This window comes from Anas platyrhynchos, chromosome 2, assembly GCF_047663525.1.
Source record: "Anas platyrhynchos isolate ZD024472 breed Pekin duck chromosome 2, IASCAAS_PekinDuck_T2T, whole genome shotgun sequence".
Lineage (NCBI taxonomy): Eukaryota > Metazoa > Chordata > Aves > Anseriformes > Anatidae > Anas > Anas platyrhynchos.
In genome coordinates, this window is record NC_092588.1 from 66,346,875 (window position 1) to 66,374,092 (window position 27,218).

At 41.7% G+C, this 27,218-nt stretch overlaps 1 protein-coding gene across 2 annotated transcripts; it reads left to right on the forward strand.

Moving 5' to 3' along the window:
• The first annotated feature begins 3,762 nt into the window (after positions 1-3,762).
• On the forward strand, positions 3,763-16,975 carry IRX2 (iroquois homeobox 2). 2 transcript variants are annotated; one of them, XM_072034872.1, is made up of 5 exons: positions 3,763-4,616; positions 6,426-6,831; positions 7,232-7,984; positions 8,688-8,755; positions 16,460-16,975. In XM_072034872.1, exons 1-4 carry the CDS (start codon positions 4,374-4,376, stop codon positions 8,729-8,731), a joined length of 1,446 nt encoding a protein of 481 aa, XP_071890973.1. In that variant the 5' UTR covers positions 3,763-4,373; the 3' UTR covers positions 8,732-8,755; positions 16,460-16,975. The 2 variants fall into 2 exon arrangements, with proteins under 2 accessions (XP_071890973.1, XP_027307629.3); XM_027451828.3 differs by lacking the exon at positions 16,460-16,975 and adding an exon at positions 9,437-9,805 and having other exon boundaries at positions 3,764-4,616.
• Positions 16,976-27,218: the final 10,243 nt, after the last annotated feature.

A 27,218-nucleotide genomic window follows, 5' to 3' on the forward strand; every position in this document is an offset into this window, starting at 1 on the left:
CCGAAAACTTCAGCCTCTGTCACTAGTGCAAGGAGATGTAGCTAATAAATGGCAAACCGCAAAACCTGTCTCCCAGGACGGCAGTGAGAGATAGCTGAAGAGGGGCGGAGGGTGAGGGGGCTCTCAGATGAGCAGGAGCAAACTGAATTAAAGAAGACAAGGCGAGAGCACCGCTTAAAATCTAGGAAGGTAAACGCTGAGCTAATGAATAGATTATTCAAATAAAAAACGCAGTGTGTAAAGTCTTAATGTCTCTGTGTAGGCATGTTAATTTGCCACAGTTATTACCAATAAAAAGTGCATGTAATACTATTCTACTGTTTAACAGCGCAAGTTAGACGGCTTTTTATTAGTAACGGGTAGTACTATGGGAAAATTAGATTTCAGCTGTGGAGCCAAGCAGATGCAAAAAACTCTTCCCTGCGAAAGGCACTCGAATCAAACCGAGATAACTCCGAGAAGAAGTTAAATACAACCAAGTACGCTGACCGCTATTTAAAAGCGCTTTTGACACGGTTTTCTCGTTTGTTTAGTGCAGAGACCTTGCCTAAGACTGAACGTCCCCACTGGCTTCTCGTTCTCCACGTTGTACATCCCCACTAGCTTCTCGTTCTCCACACTGAGCAGAGTCAAATTAGTGGTGTACTTGTAATAAAATGCATAGCTTCTCCTTGCAGTGGGTAAATCCATGCCTTTCTGAAGCCATACAAAAATTATGCAAATCAAATCAACCTAAGAACTTGTCTTTTGAAATGATAATATTTTACCCCATTAATCTTTGATGGGGAAATTAACCCTGTTTCTGTTCATAAAACTACATTTTTAGACTGCACAAATTAAAACACGAGAAATATAATCTGTTGCTCTTTGTGTTAGGGGGAAGGGGGTAATGTTCTTGATTTAAATATTCCTTCCACCGAAATCACAGAAAAAAAATTATTTTCATAGAAGTAAGACATGCAGATGGACGCTAAAGCAACACCAAGATTTTACACGGACGGGCACGTATACCTCGCGTGTACAACATATGTATATGCGTGTAGATACTTATGGAGATTTGTATCTCCTGTGTGTGCGTGTGTGTCTGTGCGTATCTACACACACTCTGAACTGAATTATATCGATTCTCCTGGGATCACGGTATTTATTTAAGTACTCTTCCCAGGTCATAACTGTAACACTCACTTAATAGCATTAATCCCTTGTTATAATGTAAACACGACGGCCATTGTATTCCCAATCTGTATTGTTCCACTAATTATTAAAGAGGAGGAACTAAAAGCAATCAATTCGCGTAGATAAACACTTACTTACACCACCCCTGCTGGAAAGAGCAGACTTGGCTTCCCAAATAAAAATGCAGAGAGTATAATACATTTTGCAAGGCATGCAGGTTGACTTAGAGAGATTCATGTATGACTTTATAATGTTATAATTAATTTTGCATTCTCAGCTCTCCAGCTGCTGCTCTGTTCAAAAGCAGAGCTCATATACTTAGAAATCGGTCTGCGGAACACAGGAATTGACTATTCAGATGTAATCGCATGATATCGATTATTCCATAGAACTACTGAAATATGAATGTGTTTTATATAAAGCTGTTGTTTTTAGAGTTTCTATTTTTATTTAATGTATGCGCATTAATCATCAAGTAGGGAAGGAAACGTCTTTTCTGTAATCTGTTGCACTGAGTTTACAAGTGGTTTATCACTCTCTTATCAGGAAGTCGGGAGTTAATGACAAGAAATACCTGTTGGTGTTAACCTCCTCCCCCTCACCTGCCTTTTTAAGGATTGCCTCTTCTACAGGCCAGCTGATAGATCTGGATGGGAATTAATCCAGTATGTCTGGTGGCCAGATCTCTGCTGCTGCTGTGTGCAGGGGCAGGGGTATAGTGGTATACTGGTTTCACAGAAAAAAAAAAGAAAAAAAAAATCAGATAGAAAAAAAAAAAAAAGGAAAGCCCAGATCGCTTCAGACAGTACATGCACCCTGATCACCCTGATACTTGCCCGTAGTTTTAAGAGGGCATTTTCCCCGCTCCATCCGTCATCGTATAGAAACGGTTTCTCGACGTGTATTTGTTTATTAGCTGCGTGTTTAATTGATTAACAATAGGCTGTCCTGCTCGCTTGCAACTCTCCAGCTAGTGCCACCTCCCTTCCTGTCAGTTTCGAGCCGGTTCCTCGGCGTACCTGATCAGATGCGCGTTCTCCATCCTACCCAACGGCAATTACCTAAGGTATTCTACCAAGTCGGCCGCAAACACAAAGGCACTTTATTTGCTAAAAGCAAAACCAATGCTCACTCACAGATGCTGGAAAAATAAATAAATAAATAAATAAATAAATAAATAAATAAACCACGCAATTTGATGAACCTTTTTTTATTTTTATGCAAACCTCAATATTTATTTATTTATTTATTTATTTATTTATTTATTTATTTATTTTCCAGCAGCGCAGGGGCTCCTAAGCCTGCGCACGTTGCGGACGAGGGGGCTGGCTGGCAGCGCGGTGGCTCGTAGCACCCCAACCCCGGAGGCTCCGCTCCCACCTGCCGGCTCGGGGCGCAGGTGTGGGCAGGGGGCGCGGAGCGGCCTAGCCCCCCGGCGGGGCGGCGGGGAGACGCCGCGGGCTGGCTCCAGCGCCGTGCCCTCAGGGCGGAGGGAGGGAGCCGGGGGGCGCGGGAGTAACCAGGGGAGGGCCGCTGGAGAGCCCGTCCCGGGAGCCCCAGGCCGGAGCTCGAGCGGCTGCGATTCCCCGCTGCGGTCTGAAGAGTCCCTGCGGGCTATTCTTAAAAGGATCTATAACGTATATACATGGATATATATTTGTATGTATTTAGATCTGTACCGAGAAGGAAAGCTCTGTGCTTTCGCCCTCCCGTAGGAGCAGAGCTGTTAACGTCTAGAAGCTGATGAGTGGTCAGGGCCGAAGGGAGGGAGGGGGCAGAGGAAGAGATTACGTTATTTGGGAAATTAATTAAATCGCGATCGTATTCCGAGAGATTTATCTGAACTTCAAAAGGGGGGGAGGGAGTAGCTAGCCCCCCGGAAGGAGTCACTCAGGCCTCTTCCCCACGCACCAGACCAGGAAGAATAGAAATGAAAGAAATATGAGGATTTTTTTTTCCCCTTCATGCGCAAACGCGATCCATGACCTGCTTTAGACTGTTCATGGCAACTTAGAAAACTATAGAGCTCTCGCTGCCAGGAACAGCGCGATCCTGGATCTGTTGCTTTGAGCAGTTGCTCTTCTTTTCTGCCATATAGGGCAGTACTTTTACAAAGTGCTCTCCCCTTGTATCCTACCCAGCTCCGTCGAGCCTGGCTTAGCGTACCCACATGCGTGCAAATGCACATACATATGACACGTGTGCGTGCGTCCAGCGGGAGCTGCTAGCTCTCCAGAGAGTGCGTATGTGAGGGGATGCATTTATTTATCATACGCACAATTTTTGTTCCCCGTCTGGACCCAGAAAGCGGGCGACGGAGTGTAACCGAGAGTGTGTGAAAGAGTATTTATGGCTCCGCGAGTCCGGAGAGAAGCTGATGAGCAGTATCGTCGTCTGGCTTCAGCAGTGTGCTCGCAGCCGGAGAGGCTGGCTTGCATTACAAAGCCTGCCTTCGCTGCCTCCTCGCCTGCCTGCCTCCCGGCCGCGGGAGGAGACGGAGACGGGGCCGGAGCGGGAGGGGGCGGGCCCGCCGCGCTATGCAGATGAGCGGCGGTGACGGACAGCTCTGTTTTCCAATGTCCCTCAGAAACTCGAGTGCTCCTTCCCTCAACTCTTCACTTCAGACTCTATACTTCCCCCAAAATACAGGCTCGCAGGCGCTGGGGGAGCTGGCTGGCTGGCTGGGAGAACTCCATATGCAGCAGCCACTTTTCTGATTTCGGGGGCTCGCTTCTTTCTCTCTCTCTCTCTCTTTCTCCCTCTCTCCCATTCTGTTTCTCTCCCTTTCTCTCTCTCTCTCTCTCTTTATTAACCCTCTCCTCTTCCGTCTCTCCCAGATGCCCTTCCCCTCCCGGTTAGATTTCTGACCGTTCGATTTATTTTACCTTTTTTTTTTTTTTGAGGGGGGGTGTTCTTTTTTTTTTTTTTTTCCCCTTCTGTTTGTTTTTATTCTGAGCGGGTGCGCATGGGGGGGAGCATATAACAATTCTGATTCTCTACATAACTGCACAGAGCCAACCGGGGGGGGAGAGAGAGAGAGAGAGAGAGAGGGAGAGAGAGAGAGAGAGAGAGAGAGAGAGAGAGAGAGGGCGGGAGAGAGGGAGAGAGAAAGCACGAAAGCAGCGCCAGGAGCAGCGGCAGCAGCAGGGCCGGTCACCCTCGCCCCCTCCCTGCTCCTGTGCACGCCAGTGCAAGCCATGTCCTATCCTCAGGGTTACCTCTACCAGCCCCCCGGCTCGCTGGCTCTGTACTCCTGCCCGGCGTACGGGGCGTCGGCGCTGGCGGCCCCCAGGAGCGAGGAGCTGGCCAGGTCTTCGTCGGGATCGGCGTTCAGCCCTTACCCGGGATCGGCAGCTTTCACCGCCCAGGCGGCGGCCACAGGCTTCACCAGCCCGCTCCAGTACTCCACAGACCCCGCCACGGGATTCCCCTCCTACATGGTAACTACCGAAGAGAACCCCTCTCCTTCTTCATTAGCATCTGCATTCTCATCCTCATCATCTTCAGCCTCTCTCCTCACACACTCGCCATCAGTCCCCGACACAGCCGGCCGGAGGCCCCGCACTAGCGCCGCCGCCTCCGCGCTGCCAGCCCCGCACCGCGGCCGGGGCTGTGCGGAGCTGAGCAGTGCCGAGCCGAGCCGGGCAGAGCGGGACCGGGCCGGGGCCGAGCGGGGCCGGGGCCGGGGGAGCTGCCTCGCTGCGCGCCCCGGCCGAGCGCAGTGCCGCCGGGCCTGGGACCCGGGCTCGCCCCGCGGTTCCCGGAGCCGTGCGGGAGCCCTGATTAAAGAAACACGGCTTTCTCAGTCAGTTGGGCTGCAGGCTTTCATTCCACCCCCCCCCCCCCCCCCCCCACCGGCCCCTTCCCCTCCACACACCCCCCGCTTTCTCCTTTTTTTTTTTTTTTTTTTTTTTTTTCCCTTCTTTTCGCTGTGGTAGGATAGCGGACGGTTTCTTTTCTTTCTTTTTTTTCTTTTTTTCTTTTTTTTTTCTCTTTTCCCCCCTCTCTCTTTTTAAGTCGGTGTTTAGAGGCGCTGCGGGCTTTATCCTCTTGTGGTTTTATTTACTTTCAGTGTGTTTTGTGCTAATGGTTTAACTGGATTTTGGGAATGAAAAGGAGCATCTGTTTGCGATCTGTGAGCTTCGCTTAAGCCCAAGATGGTTGTGGTGGCCGCAGTTTCGGATTTCACTTTCTTCTCATTAATTAAAAGGAGCATTTGCAATTGCGTGTGCATAAACTATATAAATAAAACCATAAACTATAAAAATAAACTGTACGTCTAGATGGTTATATAGTTTTATAAACATATACACGCGGAGTCAGACACATATTTAGTCCGCACACACAAAGACCTGTACCCGGAATTTAAGACCGGAGCCGCTGTCGAGATCCTAGGAGGGGATGGCAGCAGGGTAGTTTGCTCTCCCTGCAAAGTGACAGGGAAACTACTTTCTGTTCTTAAAATGCGGTACATAAATTGTCGTGCAGTCTTTATTCTGGGTAGTATAAAAGATCTGAGTAGCTCGCTCGTTTGTTTTTCCTGTTGAGAAGCAGTAGGCGAGTGGCTGGAAGTTGCAGCGAGGTTGTGAACTGTGCGGGATATTGGGTGACGGTGCGCCTGTGAGTCGCCGATCTACGGGGTTCAGAGACGTGCGGAAAGTTAGCGAGTTCCTTAGTGATATCTTTAACTTTTCTTGCATTATGCAGACTTAAATAAGCGCAATTTAAACGTTAAAGGGCGAATTAAAATGCTAATTACATCGCATTTGAACAATTCGAAACGGTGCATATCTTCTGATTTGCAAATTGGATTTGCAATGCATTAGTGCAGTGAATTGCTAAGTGGCGGCTTTGTTGTATTTTCTATAGCAAAAAAGGAAACATCTTTTGAACCTCTGAGAGAAATGTAGATATCAAGACACTACCTGTAGGGCCTTTAAAATGTCTGCGCGGTTCAAAAACGATATTGGGAAATATTCAATTACAAGGAGCTGAAATTAGTCAGAAAGATTATAACATCGCCGGTTTTAAGTGTGTGCCCGTGCCTATGCGTTGGGCGGAGGAATGGGGGGTGGGATGGGGGGGTCACAACTTAATGGCCTTTGGGTGCTGCTTCTCCCCCTCATAGAATATGGATACAAGACACCGTCCAGGGGAAATACAAATATAACCACCGATCTCGCCTTGACAACTTACTAATGGCTATCAGCAGTAACAAATTGCCAACCCCACCGTTTTTTTCTGTCCAGGGCTCCCCTTACGACGCCCATACGACAGGGATGACCGGAGCCATCAGCTACCACCCGTACGGCAGCCCTGCCTACCCCTACCAGCTCAACGACCCCGCGTACAGGAAAAACGCCACCCGCGACGCCACGGCCACGCTGAAGGCCTGGCTGCAGGAGCACCGCAAGAACCCCTACCCCACCAAGGGCGAGAAGATCATGCTGGCCATCATCACTAAGATGACCCTCACCCAGGTCTCCACCTGGTTCGCCAACGCCCGCCGGCGGCTCAAGAAGGAGAACAAAATGACCTGGGCCCCGCGGAACAAGAGCGAGGACGAGGACGACGACGAAGGCGACGGGGCGAGGAGTAAAGAGGAGAGTCCCGAGAAGATGCCCGAGAGCAACGAAACCTCCGCGGAGGATGAAGGTGGGCGCGGGGTGACGGCAGGCGCCCGGCGGCGGCGGGGTGGCCCCCTCCCGTCCCGTCCCATCCCACCGCGTCCCCCCGAAAGCTGGCAGATGGGTGGGGGGGGGGCGTGCGGGCTTTTAACAGAGGCTCCCCCAAAACGCGTCCTGTCCCGTCCAACAGGGCTTCCGCGGTCTCCGCTTGCTGGCGGCAGCCGGGGAGCGCTGGGGGCGGCCAGTGGGGACGCGGGGGGCCGGCGGGGCGGCGGGGGGCGCCGCGGCAGAGCCAGCCCGTGGGGACGGGAGAGATGGCAGTTGCACGGCGAGGCCGCGGCGGCTCGTTTCTCGGCCGCTGCCTCTCTTCCTTCCTTCCCTCCCACCCCCCCCTAACTGTGTCTTTCTGTGCCCGCCGACCCTCGCAGGGATCAGCTTGCACGTCGACTCGCTGACGGACCACTCCTGCTCCGCCGAGTCGGACGGCGAGAAGCTGCCCTGCCGAGCCGGCGACCCCCTCTGCGAGTCGGGCTCGGAGTGCAAGGACAAGTACGAGGACGTCGAGGAGGAGGAGGAGGACGACGACGAGGAGGACGAGGACGACGAGGAGGACATCGAGGAGGACGACGGCGGCGGCGGGGAGCGCGACCCACCGGCCAAGCCCGCCACCTCCTCGCCGCTGGCCGCCGTGGAGGCCCCGCTGCTCGGCCACCCGCACGCCGACGCCGCCCGCAGCGCCAGCAAGGCGGCGCTGGGCGGCCGCGCCTCCCCCGGGCCCCCGACGCCGGCCAGCAAGCCCAAGCTCTGGTCGCTGGCCGAAATCGCTACCTCGGACCTCAAGAGCCAGAACCTGGGCCAAGGCTGCCAGCCAGCGGCGTTGTCCTCGGCCACCCCCGCCTCCGCCCCGCACAGCGCTGCCTACTCGCCCTCCTCCCTCCTGGGGAGGCATATTTATTACACCTCACCTTTTTATAGCAATTATACAAACTATGGGAACTTTAATGCTCTCCAGAGCCAGGGAATCCTGAGATACAACTCGGCAGCAGTGGCTTCAAACGAGGGACTAAGTCAGACTGTCTTAAATGCCAGCTCTGTTCACAAGCAGAGCAGTGACTCTTTGAAAACGATCACTAACCAGCTAGAACAGCATTACAGGCCCTCTAGTTATGACTCAAAGAAAGGTAGGTGACTTATTTTTACCACTTTTTCCCCCCTTCCACCTCGTCCCCCGTCCTTGGCCAGTGTGAATCCCTTATACACTGTAAATATTGAAACCTGCTCTGGACAAAACACTGAGCACACTGTCATCGTTGCCACTGGCCGCATACTGAAGATGGGCAATAGTGTAATCTGGGGATTAAAAATTGCATGTCACCATCCTATCAATACTTGCCTTTAGGAACGCAGAGAGGAAATTTAAAACACGACTTTTAGATCACTCCTGCACACTGCAGACACAGCTTTTAAAGCCATTTTAAAAGGAAAACTAAATACAAAGGTATCCAGAGAGCACTGCTGTCATTACCTTTAATATATTTATATTTTTCTGACAAACTGGTTTTGCTCTCTTTGTTGCCAGTATTCTCACGGTTTTTGTAGCTTTGGGTTTGGATAATTGCTAACCTTGGACATGAAATTATGTGGAGCATGACATTTTTAACACTTTTTTTTTTTTTTTTTTTAGAAAGTTTTATGCTAGTATAATCGTCTTCTTATTCTTAAAAAATAATAATAATCAATATAAGGGCAATTATAGAATATTGTCCAATCTTTTAAAGGACTTAGCTATGAATTCTGCTTGAGCGAGAGTTGAGATGTACACAAAGTGTATAATCTAGTTAGCTAGCTGTGTCCTGTGACTAACTGACGGTTATATTTTGACAGATCCCACTGAAGTCTGCACAGTAGGAGTACAACCATACCTATAGAAGTGCAATCACACAGCAATGCAAGTAAGTGAGAGCATTTTCTGTTACGCTGATCATTTGGCATCAGGTCTAAGAGTGCACAGATCTAGACTTGCTTAACATTAATTTCTTGCTTCATTACATAAGGCTCTGATTACAAAGTAAGACACTCTTTTCTGTTATTTTTAAGCCTCTCATTACAGCCTTTCTTTCTCGTGTTCATTTTAAAGTCAGGTTAGACAGTTCCCTCACCTCCCATACTCTTTGCTTGTGTGAGGCAAAGCCTTAAGGACTGTTTAAATGTTATGGAAAGAGAGCTTTAAAAAATATTCTTGAAGGTATTGTTGTTTAAAAACAAAGTGCTTGTGCTCACGTGGCAGTGCTGTAATTGCACATTTTAAGCGAGGTTTCCCGTGGTGACCATATATTTGAAATAAAAAGGGAGAATTATTAGAGATCGACATGCATCTTAAGCAGCAAATCTATGAATTGCCCCTCGCCTGACTATCAATGGCAGTCTTAATACCTTCATTATCTAGGGCTAAATAAACAGCATCAAAAATTGCCTTGTCGATATTTTTCCAACTAATTCTTTTGCTAAAATAGATTAGATGAGAAAGAATTTTACTTTTTTTTTTTTTTTTTTTTTAAATTCTCTTCAATTTAATGGTGTTAGTGTGTAATTGAAGGATTTTTGGATGATCTGGTTTTTTCCTTGGTCCACAGGTAGGTGTCACAATTGCTTTGAAAAAAGTCAGCAAGCCATCATCTCTCCCCGAGCTAATATATATAACAAATCTCTAAATCTGGATCACATCTTGTGCCACTGTAAAAAAGAAGACCACAGAGCACTATTAAATCTTCAGACTCTAATTATTAAACCAGAATTTTGTTGGACATAATGTGAGTTTTCTGGTATAGTATAGTTTCCCCAATGTATGTGTGACTTTCAAAAACAGATCTGTTTTTCTCAGGATATCTTGAATTGATCACTTCATTGCCACGGTATATATTCGATAGGTGTGATAGGATTTATTGTAAAATTTATTTGTAAAAGATGTATACTGTAGAGATAATAAAGACGTGATTGGAGAACATGAGTCCTTACAAAGTGGAAACAAATTTGATATTTATTTTTGTAATGATATAAAGCTTCTAGTAATTTATGCAAGTTGTATTGCAATGGAATCTGAACTTTTTGTAAATAAATTTTGCTTGGTTTTTATTTGAAACGTTGATGGTTATACAATCTTTGGTTGTTTAATGAGAATTCTTTACTAATTTATATCTCTAATTGTAAATAAAAACAGACTAGTCTGCAACAATATGGTGTTTTTCGTTCATTTTCCCCAAAATAATAATCTATTATGCAGAAGATGATGAAAGTTATAATTTCACTAGTACAGCTTAGGTTATAAAATGAGTAAGCAATATAAATACGTTACAGAGATATGCTTTGCATAAATTAATTCCTTCTGGGTTGTTCCGTTATACTGAAGGTTTAAATACTCACATGTGTGCAAGTACGTATTTGTATACATACATGCAAATGTGTAGAGAGAGTGAAGTGAATACAGGCATGTTTCTTATAAACTATTTATGTTGGGTGTGATGTAGCTCTTCATTAGAGTTAACATTCTTTAAATTCACTATTTCCAGGGAGAAAAAAGTATCATAATCAGATGCAGCTTATTTCTAATTTATTTGTTTTTGCTTCTAGCTAAAGCAAGCGAACACAAAAACATGAAGAGACAAAAGTCCAATTCCTGCTTTTTAATAACCTTTTCCCTTTTTTGTTTATATCAGTGAATCATATTTTAATTTAATAGTCACATAAGAAATCCACCTTGATTGGACTCATAAGATCAGCTAACTAATCATTTTAATTTTCAGTAAAATAATGGGAATCCTCATATAATATAATTTCAGAAAAGAAACGAACAATCATTTATTTTCCCCAAAAGATAAATTGAGTGAATATAACGTACGGTTATAAAACAAGAATAATAGCTTCTTAGATTGCCCTTTAATCAATCATACACTTATTTTTCAAGAGGCTCATCTATTTTATTCCATGATTAATAATGTTCCAGCGTGAGAGCATTATTAGATCCCAGCAGGGGAGATCCTGAATGCTTTTAGCTGCTTTGGAATGGTCAGTTGGGGTTCATTATGGTCTGATATTGAACAATTTATAAAATCTTGTCTAAACATCTGCCAGCTCAGATAGGCCGATGTGTCTGAAGATGGGAAATTGCTGGACCAGTTGATATTGACAAACGGATCTCTCTCCAGTGGCTTTTTGTTCACTGAAAATTAGTGGCCTCTTGCTCAGGTCTTGTTAGAAAGGGCATTTGAAAGTGATCTTAGATACTTGAGGCATCAGCCTTGGGAATGTTAACTGGATAAAGAGCCATGCTAGTCTGGAGTCAGGAAATATGTTGTGTTTATATTAAACGGGAGGAAAGGAAGCAGTGTTTCTTAAATACATATACACAATCCCCATGATCCATCTCCCCATCACCACCCTGCCCCCCACCACCCAATCATATTTTACCCCTATAAAGCTGTCCAAATGATTGAGAAAATGCATGTGTTTTTCAGCTGATAGGGCAGAAATTAATATTGTAATTCTGGAGAACTCTGGGATCCATCTAGCTAAATATAAAACACTGAAGATCTTTACAGCTGGAGGCCTACTCATCTTCTCATATCGTTGAATGATACTTCCCTGCTTCTAAAACATCCTGTTTTAAATTGAGATAAAATGTCATTCTGTCTGTGTGCAGTACAATTAGATACCAGCTAAAAAGTAATTCATTTTTTCCCCTCCTATTTAGTGCATGATGTAAATGCAAATATTTACTTTAATAATACTCAAACCGTCTTTTATGTGCAGTTTGGGAAGATTTTACAGAGGAACTTTTTAAGTTAGGTGAGATGCCTGAAATTTCTCTTTCTCGCTCTGCCTCCTACTTCATCCGCCCCCACCACCCACATTTTATGTTCCAGGTCTCTGTTGGACGCAACGTGTACATTTCAATTGGTAAAAACCAAAAGCTGTGGCAGAGATTTAAAAAGGCTAACGACATTCCTTTGATGTTTATACGCCCGAAGACTTATAAAAGATTTCCATAATTTACCCACCCTTGCTAGTATTTAGACCTGGATTTCTTTCTGGAAAGAAAAGTAGAAAGACTTGGAAAACTCGCTTTTAAATATTCACTATGTATGTAAAACCCAATGGACTTCTCTCATCCTCTGAGAAATTCACGAGTGGTTCATGGATACAGATGGGCGACACCCAAATGATTTGGCAAATAAACCTTTTATTTTTTTTGTATTTTTATTAAAAAAAAAAAAACAAACAAACAAAAAACAAACAAAAAAAACAAACAAAAAAAACCAACAAAAAACAGAGATTAATGGGCAAGAACTGCATATTCAACGTCATTTGAGGTTTAATAATCAAAATTGAAAGCAGGAGGAAAGTGTAGCCCTGTTAAATTGTTGGCACAAACAATGTGTTTATTTCAGGATAGCAAGAAAGAGTCATGAACGATAAAATACATCACTTTGTGTGCAGTTTATTTCATAACGATGCCAATCAACCCGCTGGGATTAAAATCTCACACCCCTTTCTATATTTATTCCTTCTTCCCCCATCCCCTCCCCTCGTTTCGGAGCGGGAAAGACAAACCCTCCCTTCTGCGGGGCCAGAGGTTTCATTAGAGCTGATTTATTGAAATTCAAGCTTTAATCTCAGGTGGGATCCCCGAGGAATTGGCGCTGTCGCCAGATAGGAAGAGGGTCGCTTTCCACTTTGCACTTCCTGGGCTGCGTTTTGCCTCGCTCCCTGCGAATGTCAACATTTGTTCTCAATAACAGAGTTATTGTTTCAGGAAAGCTGCTCACCAACTGCTTTTGAGAGTGGAAAAAAGCGTCACCCACCTTTGTTTGGCTAGAGACAGGGGGAAGGGATGGATGAGGACGGAGGTAGCACTTAGCCCAAGCCAGTAGCGGACAGACGAAATGACGTGGGAATTGCTCCTGGACATGAGTTCCCGGTTGAAAGGGAACAGGCTAAGGGGAATTAACTAAAGGGACAGTTAATATAAAGCGCAATGGGCGGCTGCAGAAATAACAGGAATGATAATGAAAACAGTAACAACAAAAAAAGAAAAAGAGGACGACCTTCCCCAGCATCCATTCTTGGAGGAGGTCTTGAGGTTTTAGGGAGAAAGGTGATTTTTCAGGTGAAGAAACAAATTGAAAGGTGTAGCTTTTAATCCAAGCTACCTGGCGGAACCCTCCCCAGCAATGTCAAATACAGGGAGCGGGAGAAAGCCGGGACCAGGGCAGTCCGTTCTGGCCGCGGCCCCTCCATGCCCAACCTCATGGGAAAAGAAAAGAAAAGAAAAGAAAAGAAAAGAAAAGAAAAGAAAAGAAAAGAAAAGAAAAGAAAAGAAAAGAAAAGAAAAGAAAAGAAAAGAAAAGAAAAGAAAAGAAAAGAAAAGAAAAGAAAAGAAAAGAAAAGAAAAGAAAAGAAAAGAAAAGAAAAGAAAAGAAAAGAAAAGAAAAGAAAAGAAAAGAAAAGAAAAGAAAAGAAAAGAAAAGAAAAGAAAAGAAAAGAAAAGAAAAGAAAAGAAAAGAAAAGAAAAAGCCCTCTCGCCACTGGAAGTTTCTGCCTCACATGTTACATCTCACTTAGAGGCAGTTCAGACTCACCGAGCCACTGAGAAACCTTCGCGGGGATGTAATTAATACCGGAAGGATTTTATCGTTTATTAACTTTTTGAAGGGAAAAAAAAATTAATAAATAAATAAATAAATAAATAAAGAGGGATAGAGAGAGAGAAAAGGAATTTTCATTAAGGTCTGCTTGTTGCTTTCTGTGTTCAGACATTTCCCGAGTACTTGGGCAAGCTTCTCACGATCCAACTACTCAAAAAGAGACTTTGCAGTGTAGGAATTGAATAATAGTGGTGTGTGTATATATATATATATGTATATATATATAAAATAGTAGTGCTGCACATTAAATAATATGAATTTCCCCCCCCCCCCCTTTTTTTTTTAATACAGTAATTTATAACTCAGGTATGTTCCTGGCTTTTAAAGAAATAAAAAAAATGAAAAAAAAAAAAAAAAGTTAAGAAACAAAGGGATCCTTGGTGAATATTCAAAGCAACCATGCATCTAATCCCTGATAATTACTCGGTGACTCTGAAGCAGAGTCTTTAATAAAACCGGAGAAGAGAAGTACGGCTGGCAGGGCACCCAATGGCAGAGAAGCAGCCGCGAGGGTCTCTGGAGGCAGAAGCGCTTCACCTGCGAGCACCCTGGCCAGGGGAATAGCGGGACTCTTGCAGCCTGGACCCGTGTTCCCTGCCTCCCCCCAATCCCTCCTCCACAGCCTAGAGTCACAGGGGAATGTCACCTTTTTACATCTAATCCCGGCCGAGCCGACGGTATTTTCCCTTAGTAAAAGCAAGGGACGGAGCGACACGGGGCAGGCACCGTGTGTCTGCTGAGCCGCGCCCCTCACTTTGCTCCGTCCGGGATTTGGGGACCCAAAGGAAAGACAAGAGGGCTGGCACCTGGCCCCGGCCCTCCTCGGAAAGAAAGGCAGGAGCGCAGGCCGGCTGCAAAAGTCACTTCTGCTCTACCCGGGCTTGTGTCATACGTGACGGGGGATTTCAAAAGAGCACATATTTGCGAGGAAAAGAAGAAAAAAAACCTTTCGTGCTCTCCGTGCGGATACTGTCACTGCTCGGGCTCTTAAAAACCGTCCAAGGGAAAGAAAAAAATAAATAAAAAGTGTGCATTTTTATAGGGAGATAAATTGGCAATTTATTGTGTATAACTTCTGATCAATTATTAATCGTTAGTGTCAACAACAGGGTTATAATTACCTTCACTTATTTAAAGGAATATTTATTTTTGCTTCTCTCTGATCTGGTAATTAGTTAATGCTCTGGAGTAATGAATTCAAAGCTGATTTGATAATGTTTGAGACAGAGGTTTTTTCCCTCTCTTTTGGTAGTCCCTCTCGCGGGGGGGAAGGTGTCTCCCCACCCCACCCCCGTTTGCAGAAGTGTCCATATAAAGGCAAATCGCGCCGCGTTTCACTTTTCAGACTATAAATAACGATTCTAGGAGGAAAAGGGCGAAATGACAAACAAATAGAGCGCAGCTGGGATGAATAAGGCTGATCAAAGTTAGCTGGGGCCGACGCTTCTAGCAGCCGCAGCAGGTCTGAGTCCCATAAAGGTGCCAGCAACTTTTACCTCTCTCCCGGAGATCAAGGGAGAGGGTGAACAGGACATTTTAACCCCCTGACATCTTCTCGCGAGCGATGGAGGGAAGAGGAGGGAAAAAAAAAAAAAAAAAAAAAGAGAGAGAGAGGCAAAGGAAAGGGTCGAGTATTTCGTGTTTAGCGGAGTTCTCGGTGCTTTCACGATCGCATAGGCAAGTGAATAGGGAAAGCTTACCTGGAGCCCGCGGAGCCCCCCCGCCCAGCCCACGTAGGATGCGCGGAGGGCAGCGGGGCAGCAGAGTGGGGCTGGCTCCGCTCCGCTTCTCGGAGCGGGCGAGGAGCAGCCGTGCACGCTTAAATGATCCTGAGCTTGGCTTAGCCCTGGGGATGAGGAAGCAAGAAATTATCTTTTTTTTTTTTTTTTTTTTTTTTTTTTTTCTTCCTTGCGGGAGCTCAACAGAGCTCCGTCATCAAGGGCAGTCCGCAGGGACCATGGCTGCTGCCTGGTTCCCAGGTTTAGGGCGGGGGTAACCCCCCAGGACCTGGCAGCCAAGGGTGAGTTAAGCATTGAAAAGCCCCCACAGCCCTCTACCACACATGCATGTGGTTCTGAGCCGAGGTAGAAACTTCACCATTGCCCCCAACCCGCTCCCCTCGGTTTTGTTCCAGACCTCCACTTCATTTAGCATCAGACGAGGCTTCGGAGCCAAAGATCACTTTTCGTTTTTAGCTCAGTGAGGCTCTTTTTACGGCAGACACGCGTGAGATGGAATATGTGCATCTAATATATATAATAGGCATATGTTTTATATATAAAATCTTTCCCCCGTGCAGCAAAACTGCAGTGGGAATTGCAGTGCAAAATGCAAGTTTGAAAATTAATTCATCCTGACAGGTTTGACATCGCCCGGCTCCCTTTTTCCTGCAACTCTTTCCGCAAATGAATGCCGCTTCCACAGTGTATGTTTTAATTTGTCACATCAAGGCAATAAAAGGCAGCAATATATACTTAAGCCAGTTAACATTGTAATAACAGGTTTAAAGGAGCAATTAAATGGTAGTGAGTCGCATGTCTGACTTTCTATAGGCATTACCACATCAATGGTACCTTTTAGACTGACTATAACTTAGCATGATTGTCTCAATTAGTTTAGCTACATGATAGTTATTGTGAACTCTTTGTGAGTAATCAATGTTACGCAAGCTTATGGGAAGGAGCCTTAAACAAGGTTGAGCACTAGCTGCAAAACATGGACCTCCTATTTCCAAAAAACACCTTTCCCCCCCCCCCCCCCCTTCTTCATCTCCTTCCTCCAGCCCGAAAGAAAGAAACGGTAATTTATAGTCTTATAAATCTGTTTCCGCGACCGGTGTAGCTGAACGTAGATTTACAGGCAAATAACTACTTCTGCCGCGGCTGATAAACGAAACAGTCTCTTGAATTCAACGCGGATGGCGAGTCACCCGTGCTACATTTCTGATTTTTTTAGTGTCGTCTGTCCCGGCGGTTTATGGTCACGATTCGGCCCCGAAGCATAAATAACCTTGAGGGACGCTCCCATGATACGGTTCGTGTGGATCCCGTGCTTACAGGCACCCAGGTTTCACCTTGCAGACATCGGAGCGAGTCCTAATTGACGTGTGGTGGAGAGAGACCGGCGTGAACGTATGCGTGTAAACCCTAACCTGGGTGCTTGGGGGGAGAGCGGCGGGCAGAGGGAAGAATGGCTGCGAAGCCGGGTTATAAATACAAAATAACGCAGCGAGGAAGGTCCTGCCGGAGCAACCGGCCGTTTAGTAACTTGTTAGTTCTTCTCCACCTACAGAATCTCTCATTAAATACGGAGCCACGGGTGGCTAATGCAAAATACAGAGGGCTGCAAATTTAGTGAGACTTGCGTGAACTGCTTCAAAATACTAACAAGTTTGTAATGTTTTCTGTCACGGGGAATTAAAAAAAAAATAAAAGGCAAGCGAGATCGTGTTCTATTAAAATTTAAGATAAATATGTTGCAGGAATTTCTGTTGGTGAAGTTATTCTCATTAGTCTTAACAATGTCTCACCATTAGACAGGGTTGGAGTCAGCCTCAGTCTCAAGATTTCTGATCTGCAAGCTTTTTTTTTTTTTTTTTTTTTTAATGCACATTACATTTCTGTCATGCTTTGCAGCAGAACACGATATCCCCAAAGAACCCAAAGAAGAAAAAAAATACACTGACAGCAACCATTAGTTAAGAGTGCAATGAATAAACCCCTTGCACAAGAGTATCAGGACTAATTAAGATTCTGTTTAGCAGCCCTGGATGGAATGTTAATGTAGCTTTGACTAACTGGGAATAAGCAGGGGGAAAAACTGCATTTTAAGAGGAATGCTGGGGTGATAACATCTCTCACTTCTTCTGTCCAAGGTCTGCCCAAGCCTGTTACAAAGTCATTATCTCAAATTACTCCTGTACTTCATTTTTAGAGGGTTTGGGCAAGATCCCCTGGCGTTGAAGTGCTGCCTAGAGCCTCACAAAGCCAATACTCTCTAAGGGGATAAAGGCTGAATCAACCCACTATCTCTACCTTCGAGAGTTTGCTGGTACCAGTTCCTTGGACAAATACAGCCAGGATTCTGGAGGCAGATTAGAATCTATTGCTGGCGTCTCCTCACAAATCCCTAAAGGGTTTTTGACCCTTTGAAGTTTCATCTATTTTGCTTACACAGAAGTTTACATGATTAAGTCAGGATTTTACAAGGCTCAACAAGGCAAATTTAGTCACCTTGGAACACTCAACACCAAAAAGAAAAAAAAAAAAAAAGCAAAACATCCAGTTGTCCTGCCACTTGTTTTGCTTCAGGAATACTAGAATACTGTGATATTCACAGTGATTAGTTTAATAAAGAAGGAAAAAAATATTTGCAAAGGTGTTTCAGCAGGGAAGGACAAAAAAATCTCCCCCCTCTGGAGTTCATTGTTATTATTATTATTGTTAATAATAATAACTATTGTTATCATTATTATTCACTTCAATAGTGTAATTTTCCCTCCACCATTTCCACTGATCATAAATACAGCTATGTTTCTTAGAGAATGGATGTATTTTACCTAGGTCCTTCCTAGTGTTTCTAACATTTCCAGCCCACCTGTACTCCTCCTCAACCAGGCAGTTGTGTTCTTTTTATTCTCACCATGGAGCAACAAGCATGCCTAATCCTTTTTGAAATAAACTTTCCCAAACACTTTACTTGCTAAAAGCAGCCTCTCGCAACACAAATCTTTGCTTGGAAAGAGAGGGTTGGGGACTGACAGCATAAACTGGAGAGGAGGAGTGGAACTCTTTCTCAGGAATAGTTACCTATTTAAAGAAGTCCCCTGCAATCACAGAGGGAGATCTGTAGCTAGAGGCTGCAGCTACATCTGGCCCACCACACTTTCATTGCCATTTGTGGAATACATAGTCTTTCTCTTTCTCTTTCTCTTTCTCTTTCTCTTTCTCTTTGTCTTTCTCTTTCTCTTTCTCTTTCTCTTTGTCTTTCTCTTTCTCTTTCTCTTTCTCTTTCTCTTTCTCTTTCTCTCATTCTCTCTCTTTCTCCCACCAGAGGTTATCTCACTTTGCCAATGGATTACTGCTGCAGAGTTATTTTCTGCAAAGGAAGGAATGATCTTTTCAGGCTCTAAATAATTAACAATAATAATAATAGTAATATGATAAATAAATAAATAAACAGACCTGGCAGGCTGTAAAGTTTCTGTAGCTGGATCAGTGAGTTGCAGGGACAACAAGGGCAATCAAGCGGACTGCAGATTTATCTTCCTCAATTGATTTATAATTGATGAATGGATTTTCTTGTGCAGCTGCACCGTGGTTAAAAACTATTGAAGAGGTAGGTGTCCTGGGAGGTGTTATTTTGTAAGGGAGACAGTTAGGAGTAACTGGGTGCATTTATCAGCAGGAGATCTGAGCAAGCAACATGATTACATTAGCTGTTAGTGGCTAGGATTCAACTTTCCACAGGCCTCCAGCACCTGCAGCCTTGGAGGTGACTCACATGGAAATGGGTTTGTGCCTGCTGCTGACCATATCGGGGCATTGATCTGATGCAGAGCTCCTCATTGATTCAGCCAGCAGTTCTGTGCCTATGTCACCAGCATGCCATGCACCACTGGAAGAAAGCAATCAGGTCTAATTTTGAAACTGAAGGGCATTGTAGAACCTCTCTCGTGTTCTAAGGAAATAGAAAGTGTTTTCAGAACCTTTAAGGTGCACATAGCTCCTATTCCTGTTGTGACTTTTCCCCCTCCCAGTAGGGATGTACTTGGAAGTTAAAGCATTTGTGGAGTACCTTAAACAGCAAAACTTTACAATTAGTATCAAGAGAGACACAAAGTTGTTACTGTGTCTCTGAATTGTGGGTGTTCTCCACAGGTCTGCATGAACTGTAGGATCAGGTCCCCAAGAGGGATTTTCCATGCCTTCTGGACTAATATCATAGACTGTATAAGCTTTGGTGTGGTACCTTGTTATTGCATTGCTCTCTGTGAAAAAATAAAAACAATAACAATAACAGCAACAACAACAACAACAACAACAACAACAACAACAACAATAATAATAATAATAATAATAATAATAATAATAATAATAATAATAATAATAATAATAATAATAAAAGTCAGAAAGGACAGGCCTCCCTCCAGCCTTTATGAAGGGGCTATATTCAAGAAGGGGACAAAATGTTGAGGTAAGAGGAATAGGAAAGTCTTAATTTGCTTTCTCTCCTTGAGATTAATCACTTTCAGGATCATGCTTTTTTGACCTTAAATTCACCCAAGAATAAATGCAAGGTTTTCCCCTTGTCAAGAAAGGCTTCAGCTTTTCTGGTGGCAAGAAGGTTATCTGGGATCCAGACAAGAGCATGCCCCCATCTTGTGTCCTTGAAGGACTCAGGCTGGCACATCTCCAAGCAGTCCCAAAATTCCATCTGCTTAGAGGAGGCAGAGGTACAACTGTGATGAAGATGTTCCTGCTGGTGACAGCACACTGCAAAACAAATATGAAATCTTTACAGCGGAGACATAAAGCTATTCCCAGCAGAGCTACTCAAGAGCAAGAAAATGCAGTCACAGTCCCAATCTGTCTCCCTTCCCAGTGCAGTGTCCCTCACGTTGCTTTTCTCCACAGCATCATTGGCAAGGGGGAGTGGGACCTGTCGAGCATTGTGCAGAGGTGGCTGAACAGCTGGGTGCTCACAGCTCCCGTAAAGAGCTCCCATGGATGCTTTCCTATGGAGGAGGACTCTAGCATATGGACGTTATCTTCCATGAGCTTTGAATGGTGGGCGGGTGTGGTGGTGAGGGGAAAAATTTAAGCCACATTTTGCTGCTTTTGCATTTACTTTTGGATAGCTAAACACAGGATAGGTGGCTTCATGCCCAGGGAGAGAGCTGCTTTGGATCCAGTTCTGAGACTAGTGGCTGAGGTGTCTCAGTCAATTCTCCTGCAGCTGCCAAAAAGTAGGTGAGGTGCAGTCCCACTTACTGACTGGTGAGAGGGAGTGCAAGAGGAAAGCTGCGGGACTTATTTCCTCTCTAGCTATCTCCTCCTGCTTGCTCTTCAGCTGGATGGGAATAATCTTATTCTGAGCACGTTTCTCTGAAAAAACAACAACCCAGCAATGTACAACTCTATGTGTTTCTATAGATTTTCTTCTTTTTATGTTCATGTTTTCATTTGTCTTCCATTTTTTTTAACTTCATTCATGCAGAATTTTACACTGTAAGTCTATTCATTTATAAAATAATGAAATGTGAAATTCTTGATTCATTACTTAATTACAGGATCTGGGCTTTGAAGTAAAACCAAGAAACAAACACAAAACAAACAGCCAAACAAATATCAGATTTTTCCATTAAATACTGAAATCTCACTTAACTTTAAATTGTTATATTTGTAGCAAGGTGACTGAATGATTGCATTTCTATTTCCCCATATTAAGTCTGTATTGATGTTTCTAAACTATATATTCTTGTTTCACTGGCCTCTATATATAAGTTTTAAGTTCTCATTATTGCTGCAAAATGTGGTTACGGCAGAAGAAAAATCTCCCTCCTCTAGATTTTTCATCATAAAATATTCAAATTGCAGAATATTGTTGTTAATCACATAAAAACTCATCACTTTGCTTTCTTATGCTGAATTTGCGAAGTTGTCTGTAGCAAATAAATTGTTTATATTTTTCTATGACTTACAAAAAAACACATATAGCAGAATTCTCCAAACCGTCTTTGTACAAAGCCTTTTCTGAGTTACAAGCACACTCTACTTCAGCTGACTTCAGTGGGAGTTAAATGTTCAGTAAGTAGTAGTCAAATTAACTTTTCTTTATCTGTAAGAGCAAGAATGAAATTATAGCCCCACAAATGACATAACAGCAAAAAAATGTTTACATGAATTAATAAACAGAAGAAACTTCTCAGTTAAAGCTTTTTGGATGTTTTAGAGGACTAGAAACAATAAAAATGTCTGTGGAAATATGGTCCATAATATCCTTGAAAAATCCATACAGCTGAGTCCAATTTCTGTTATTGAATCCAGTCCTGAAAAAAGTGGTAAAGTTGAAATATTCATCCTTAAGTTATTTTAATGTAGTGTGCATATAAGCTTATTTTTATTAATGGAGTAGGTTTCTGATTCTGAAGACAATAAGTCACAGTGTAAATCCACGGTAAACTTGTTTTCAAGCTAATGAAAGGATTTGGCAGCAAATAAACCTGTACATTTTCTCTTCACATTTTATTTTATTTTATTTTATTTTATTTTATTTTATTTTATTTTATTTTATTTTATTTTATTTTATTTTATTTTATTTTATTTTATTTTATTTTATTTTATTTTATTTTATTTTATTTTATTTTATTTTATTTATATTAGTCCCTTCTGTAATGCCTGAGCGCGAGCCTTAAACATATACATTTAAGGTGTCTATGTGAATCAGTGGGAGATACGGCTTCAGTCATGTTCTTCTGTTTACTTCCATTATCACACTGTTAGAATATTAAAATGAAAAAGTATATAATAGAGATGTAGTAAAAATATCAGTTGAAAGATACTCTTTTAAAATATGTCAAATCATTCATCAATAGTTAAAAAACTGTTTCTAACATTTTCCTATGGTGAATTAGCTATTTCTGCCTTTAAAGAGAAAAATAAAATATAAAATAAGTAAAATAAAATAATAAAATAAAATAAAATAAAATAAAATAATAAAATAAAATAAAATAAAATAAAATAAAATAAAATAAAATAAAATAAAATAAAATAAAATAAAATGTGTGTCAATTCTAAAACCTAAAGTCTAAAATGCACGTATTGAATACAAACCTATTTAATTAAGCAATTGGCAGAATAATTGCTATTTGGTAAGTTCCATCTTTTTAGATGAAAATTACTATCATGGATATCCACAATGGATATCAAAAAAGAAGAGAAGTCCAGTGGACAAATATTGTGTGGTCATTTAGCTAATTACTTTATTGTAAAACATATATATAACAGCACAAAATTAAAAGCACACAGACATTATTTATGTGATAATCACATTTGAATTTGAAGGCTAAATTAAATACTTTTGTTTGTTTGTTTGTTTTGTTTTGTTTTCCTTTTTTTTTTTTTTTAATCAAAAATATGACATAACTCAGGTCATGTAGTGGAGGATTGAACTCCACTGCAGTGGAAAACTGAACTAGATGCCTCTGGAGCCCTTGATGATTCCATTATCATGTTTCTAAGGCACACTGGGCATATAAGAAGGAAGGCTATTGCCCTGAGTGGGAGTATTTGGAGATTTTCTTGCAGAAATCTGCAACGAGGCACTCCTCTATCTCCATCTCTTTGCCACAGCTCCTCTCCCAGTCTGTGATTCCAGATGCAGCTGTTTAGTAGATTGCAGATCAGGTCAAGCAATTGCATTTGATGTGTGGGGGTCATATGTAAGACCCATATGTAAGGGGGGGTGGAGGGGGGGCAAGGGGAGAGAGAGAAAAAATAGTACTGCCTTACAAATGTGTGAAGCACAACCACAGTAAAAGGAAGATGTGTTGGGAATCAAATGGTACAAAATGTGTAAGATCTGATATTTCCTTATGTATGTAATTTCCACATATTAGAAAAAAAAAAAAAAAAAAAAAAAGTTGTGCTGTAACTACCTCTTACCTTTTACCATCATCAGTAAAAATCCATCATTTTCATATACACCTCATTGACTGAACTGAGTGACATCTATATCAGGTAGAGCCAGGCAGAGGAGCTGGCATTGTGCTGACTGCTGGCAGCTCAGCTTCACTGTCTTCTCACCTCAGTTGATGAAGCCATTGGATGTTTCTGGAACAGTGTCTACTGGTGTAAAGACTCTGTCTATTATCGGAGAGAGTTTGCCATTACAGCAATTCATAGATGTAGAAAGCAAAGAAGAGCAGCTCTTGCTGGCCTAGGTTGAAGCTGGGAAAATAAATACCTAATATTTAAACCACTCTCAAGAGAAATGTGGTGTGTGTGCATGGAGCAGAGAGGAGAAGGAAATCACGTGTCTACAGAAATCTAAGCTTTATGATATTCAGCCAGGATTCATCTACATGCTGAGATACAGCTATCATCTTGTAATGCAAAGTTTGTAATGCTAGATTCAAGGAAATCTATGCATCTGTAAAATACATTTTGCTTTAGAAATGTGATATCACTTTACTCCACAAAATTACACGTTTAGCATACTAATCTCTTCAAATATGTTAATAATACATGAATCAACACAAAAGGCTCTATAAGTTGACTTCAAGGGAATATGGTTGCCTTTATCCAAAAATGTAAACACATTCAGAGGTGTTGTAGATAAACTATGAGGTTAGCTTTTCCATTAATTCATTTAAGACTTAAGCATGCAACTACTATTATAGTCTCCCATATGAATCCCTTGAAAGGTAAGCAAAATCTTAACATAAAACAGTGAAGTATATTGTTTATACCATTATTTGAGTTTATTGTCATATAATGAGAGTATAGGAATTTGAGAAAAAAAAAAAAGATTTTTCTTTTATTTTCTTTCTTTTTTTTTTTTTTTTTTTTAATGGTTTATCATTAAATCAGCCTTTGCACTGGAAATATGTATACTGATATTTTAACTAGCACATTATTCAAGATAAAGGCCTAAAAAAGAACAAGGAGAACTGTAAGACGTTGAAGACATTTTGGTGCAGATTTAAGTGCATTTACTTTTTTACATAAGCATTAAGTATATCTTGGGTGAAATTGGTCTCTGGTATTACTCAAAAGAAGGCTGATGAATTTATCAAGGGGCACCTGGCCCAATGAGCTTGAAATGCATCAGAAATTACAATGAAAGCATATGGTTAAAAATAGATAACATTCAAAAATGAACACTTATATTTACATATAAACTACAGATGGAACTGGAAATTAGATCCCTAGTTAAAGATGGATAGCATTTCCTTATGTAAGATTCTAGTGTGTTTCTTATTGTTAGATGTAATAATTCAGAAGAGAATTTTTATGACTGATGTCTGCCTCACACTGCGTGTCTTGTTTTTATATAAAAAGAAAGCTTCAGCAAAACAGTTTAACTGTTTCCAGGAAAGATGATAGGGAAAAATAGTTTCGTTTGCTAATGTTAAAAATCTGCGTGACTTCACTGAATAAGCTACTCTGAATGATGCAAATTTAGGAAAGAGGGTATCTTTTTTTTTTTTTTTGCTTTTCCTATAAAACTACACTCCCAATTTGGCAGAGTTATTGTTGGATTTATGTGATGTAAATTCTTTATTTCTTTGTAGATTTCATCTCTATTGTGTATGTACAAGGCTAATTATATCGGAGCTAAGCAGGTAATTCCCTATATTTGTTCCTTATTGTAACTCCTTAACTTTTTAACTCTTATTTATTTAGAATAACTCCTTAGTTATTCTAAAAGTGAGGGCAAGAAGAATGTATTTTTTTCTGATCTCATTCCTTTTTCATGACCATCTATATCACTTCAGGGCAGCCTGAAGAACAACAGGTTAATCAGCCTTGAATAAAAGTGTGAGTGGGGAGCAGAGAAAATAGAAAGAGAGGTGAAAAGAACTTGTGGAGGGGAAAAGATAAGGGTAGGATCAGAGAGATTAAAATAGACTGCAAAATGTCTGTAACCATTAAAATATATATTCTTCCATGACATGGGGTAGAACAAAAGATTTTGGTTTATCAGGATTCTTCTGCTATTTCCTAAATGATTAGGGTATCACTGGCAATGTAAATCTCTTATTCCCCATAGTATTGGCTCCATAATCCTTGTTGACCATACTCTTGCCTCAGGTGATAAACTTCTGCTTGGAATTCAAATTCCAACATCATTGTCCATGATGTGAGAATCGGAAAAATTTTATGTGATTAACATTTTTGTCAGACTAAGAAACAAAGAATTAATTATATTTGCTCCTTCTTAGGCCCTACATCATCCCACTTAATTGTCTGTTGGATAGACTGTTCTCTGTGAATGAGAAACTGTTTCAAAAATTGACCTTAGCTTGCAGGTTTGCTAATTTTCCATGTTTGGCCTTGCAGCCCCAATGTTTTTTTTTTTTTTTTTTTTTTAAAAAAAAAAAAAGAATACAGTAAAAGATAGAGAAAAATGACACAATCAAGCTTTTAGTCATTGATTGGCAGGACTATGCGTGTTTATATGCATGTGTGAATTGCATGTAGATGTGCATTATATATATGCATATATTATGTGTTCTCTCTTTTCATATGTTCTTTGTGAGATGAAGATAGCATAAAGAGCATTAGAGAGTTACATAATCTAATAAACAGTCTGATAAAGTAACTTACCTTATTTGAATGAGAACTACAAAATCCGGCATAAGAATTTATAACATTAATGTTATTCAGATGTGAAAATTTCTAGGATTGCAACTATTGGCTGTAGCTATTTAGATTTTCTGTTTCTTCCAACAATGTTAGTGCTGCAATACGCTGTAACTAACTGATTGCAGCAAGGCTCCATGCTAAATTTATATATACAGAGCTCCTATATCAGTCCAAATATGTACGCAGATAGCTAGTGTCAATGCAGGCAATGAGCCATTTGTAAGTTTAAAATTACTGGCTTACATTAACATTTGCAGGATTTGAGCCTTGGTTATTTTGTTGTCTTCCTAAATGGGAAAGGGATATGGACAAGCTGGGGCTGAACTGCCAGATGTGTTAGTCCTGCCAAAGCATTTGTAGTGTATCTAATGCTTTCCTCGAGCCAGTTGGTCAATCATTCAGTGATTCTCCCCCACATGAATTACTCCTAGGAAGAAAAACAAACGTAAGAATTTAGCAGCAGAAGGAGAATATAAGAGAGAAGAATGCTCTTCTCTCTCTCTCTTTTTTTTTTTTTCTACTCCAGAGAAATAAGACATGACATAATGCATATAAAGTAACAAGCATCTAACCCTTGGTGCCATCCAAGAAGTAATGACATAGAATAATATCTATTTGTGGGAAATCAGATGAAGGAAAATTTAAAAGATTTCTCAGTTCGTAGATATTCAGATTAATAACCGCACTGGCAAGAATGCAGATCCCTAGTTTTCATGTATATATATATACATATACATATACATATACATACATATATATATATATATATATATATATATATCCCCAATCCTCTAGATACTTTACAGACACACACAGACACTCACACACTTCTTTATTGCATGATGGAGATTATTATTTAGACACATCTGCAGGAAAGGTTGACCCCAGACATTTCATTTCAGAATGTTTGGTAATATATGGTTAGTATTTATGATACTGAAAGAAATATTTTTACAATAATTTTATAATAACCAATCAACAGTGATAAAGCAAGTGTAAAAAAAAACAAGCAAGCAAACAAACAAAAACATATAGACACCATAAAAGCCATATAAAAACCATCAATCAAGGATATTTTTTTGTATGAGATTAGAAGGGAATTGTTATCTAAGAATAATGTCTTTTTCATTAAGGCAATTCAAAATAGCTTGAACAGACCTAAGCTTGATACTTTCTGTGGTTTTACAGTTACAAAATTCTTACTTTGATGTGCTCATGTCTCACCAGTAACCCTGTGTTGTGCTTCTTTTGCACTGCAGAATAAAGTTTCACGTGTTTCTAAAAGTGATACAATATTGTCTGGATACAGCAAAGGTTGAGGAAATAAGCAATACAAATTTAGG

What these genes read in the sequence shown, in the direction of transcription:
- IRX2 (XM_072034872.1), top strand. Translation starts at nt 4,374, where the DNA reads ATGTCCTATCCTCAGGGTTACCTCTACCAGCCCCCCGGCTCGCTGGCT. An exon ending in CGGGATTCCCCTCCTACATG is followed by an intron (nt 4,617 to 6,425) that starts GTAACTACCGAA and finishes TTTTCTGTCCAG; the next exon opens with GGCTCCCCTTACGACGCCCA. An exon ending in AACCTCCGCGGAGGATGAAG is followed by an intron (nt 6,832 to 7,231) that starts GTGGGCGCGGGG and finishes CGACCCTCGCAG; the next exon opens with GGATCAGCTTGCACGTCGAC.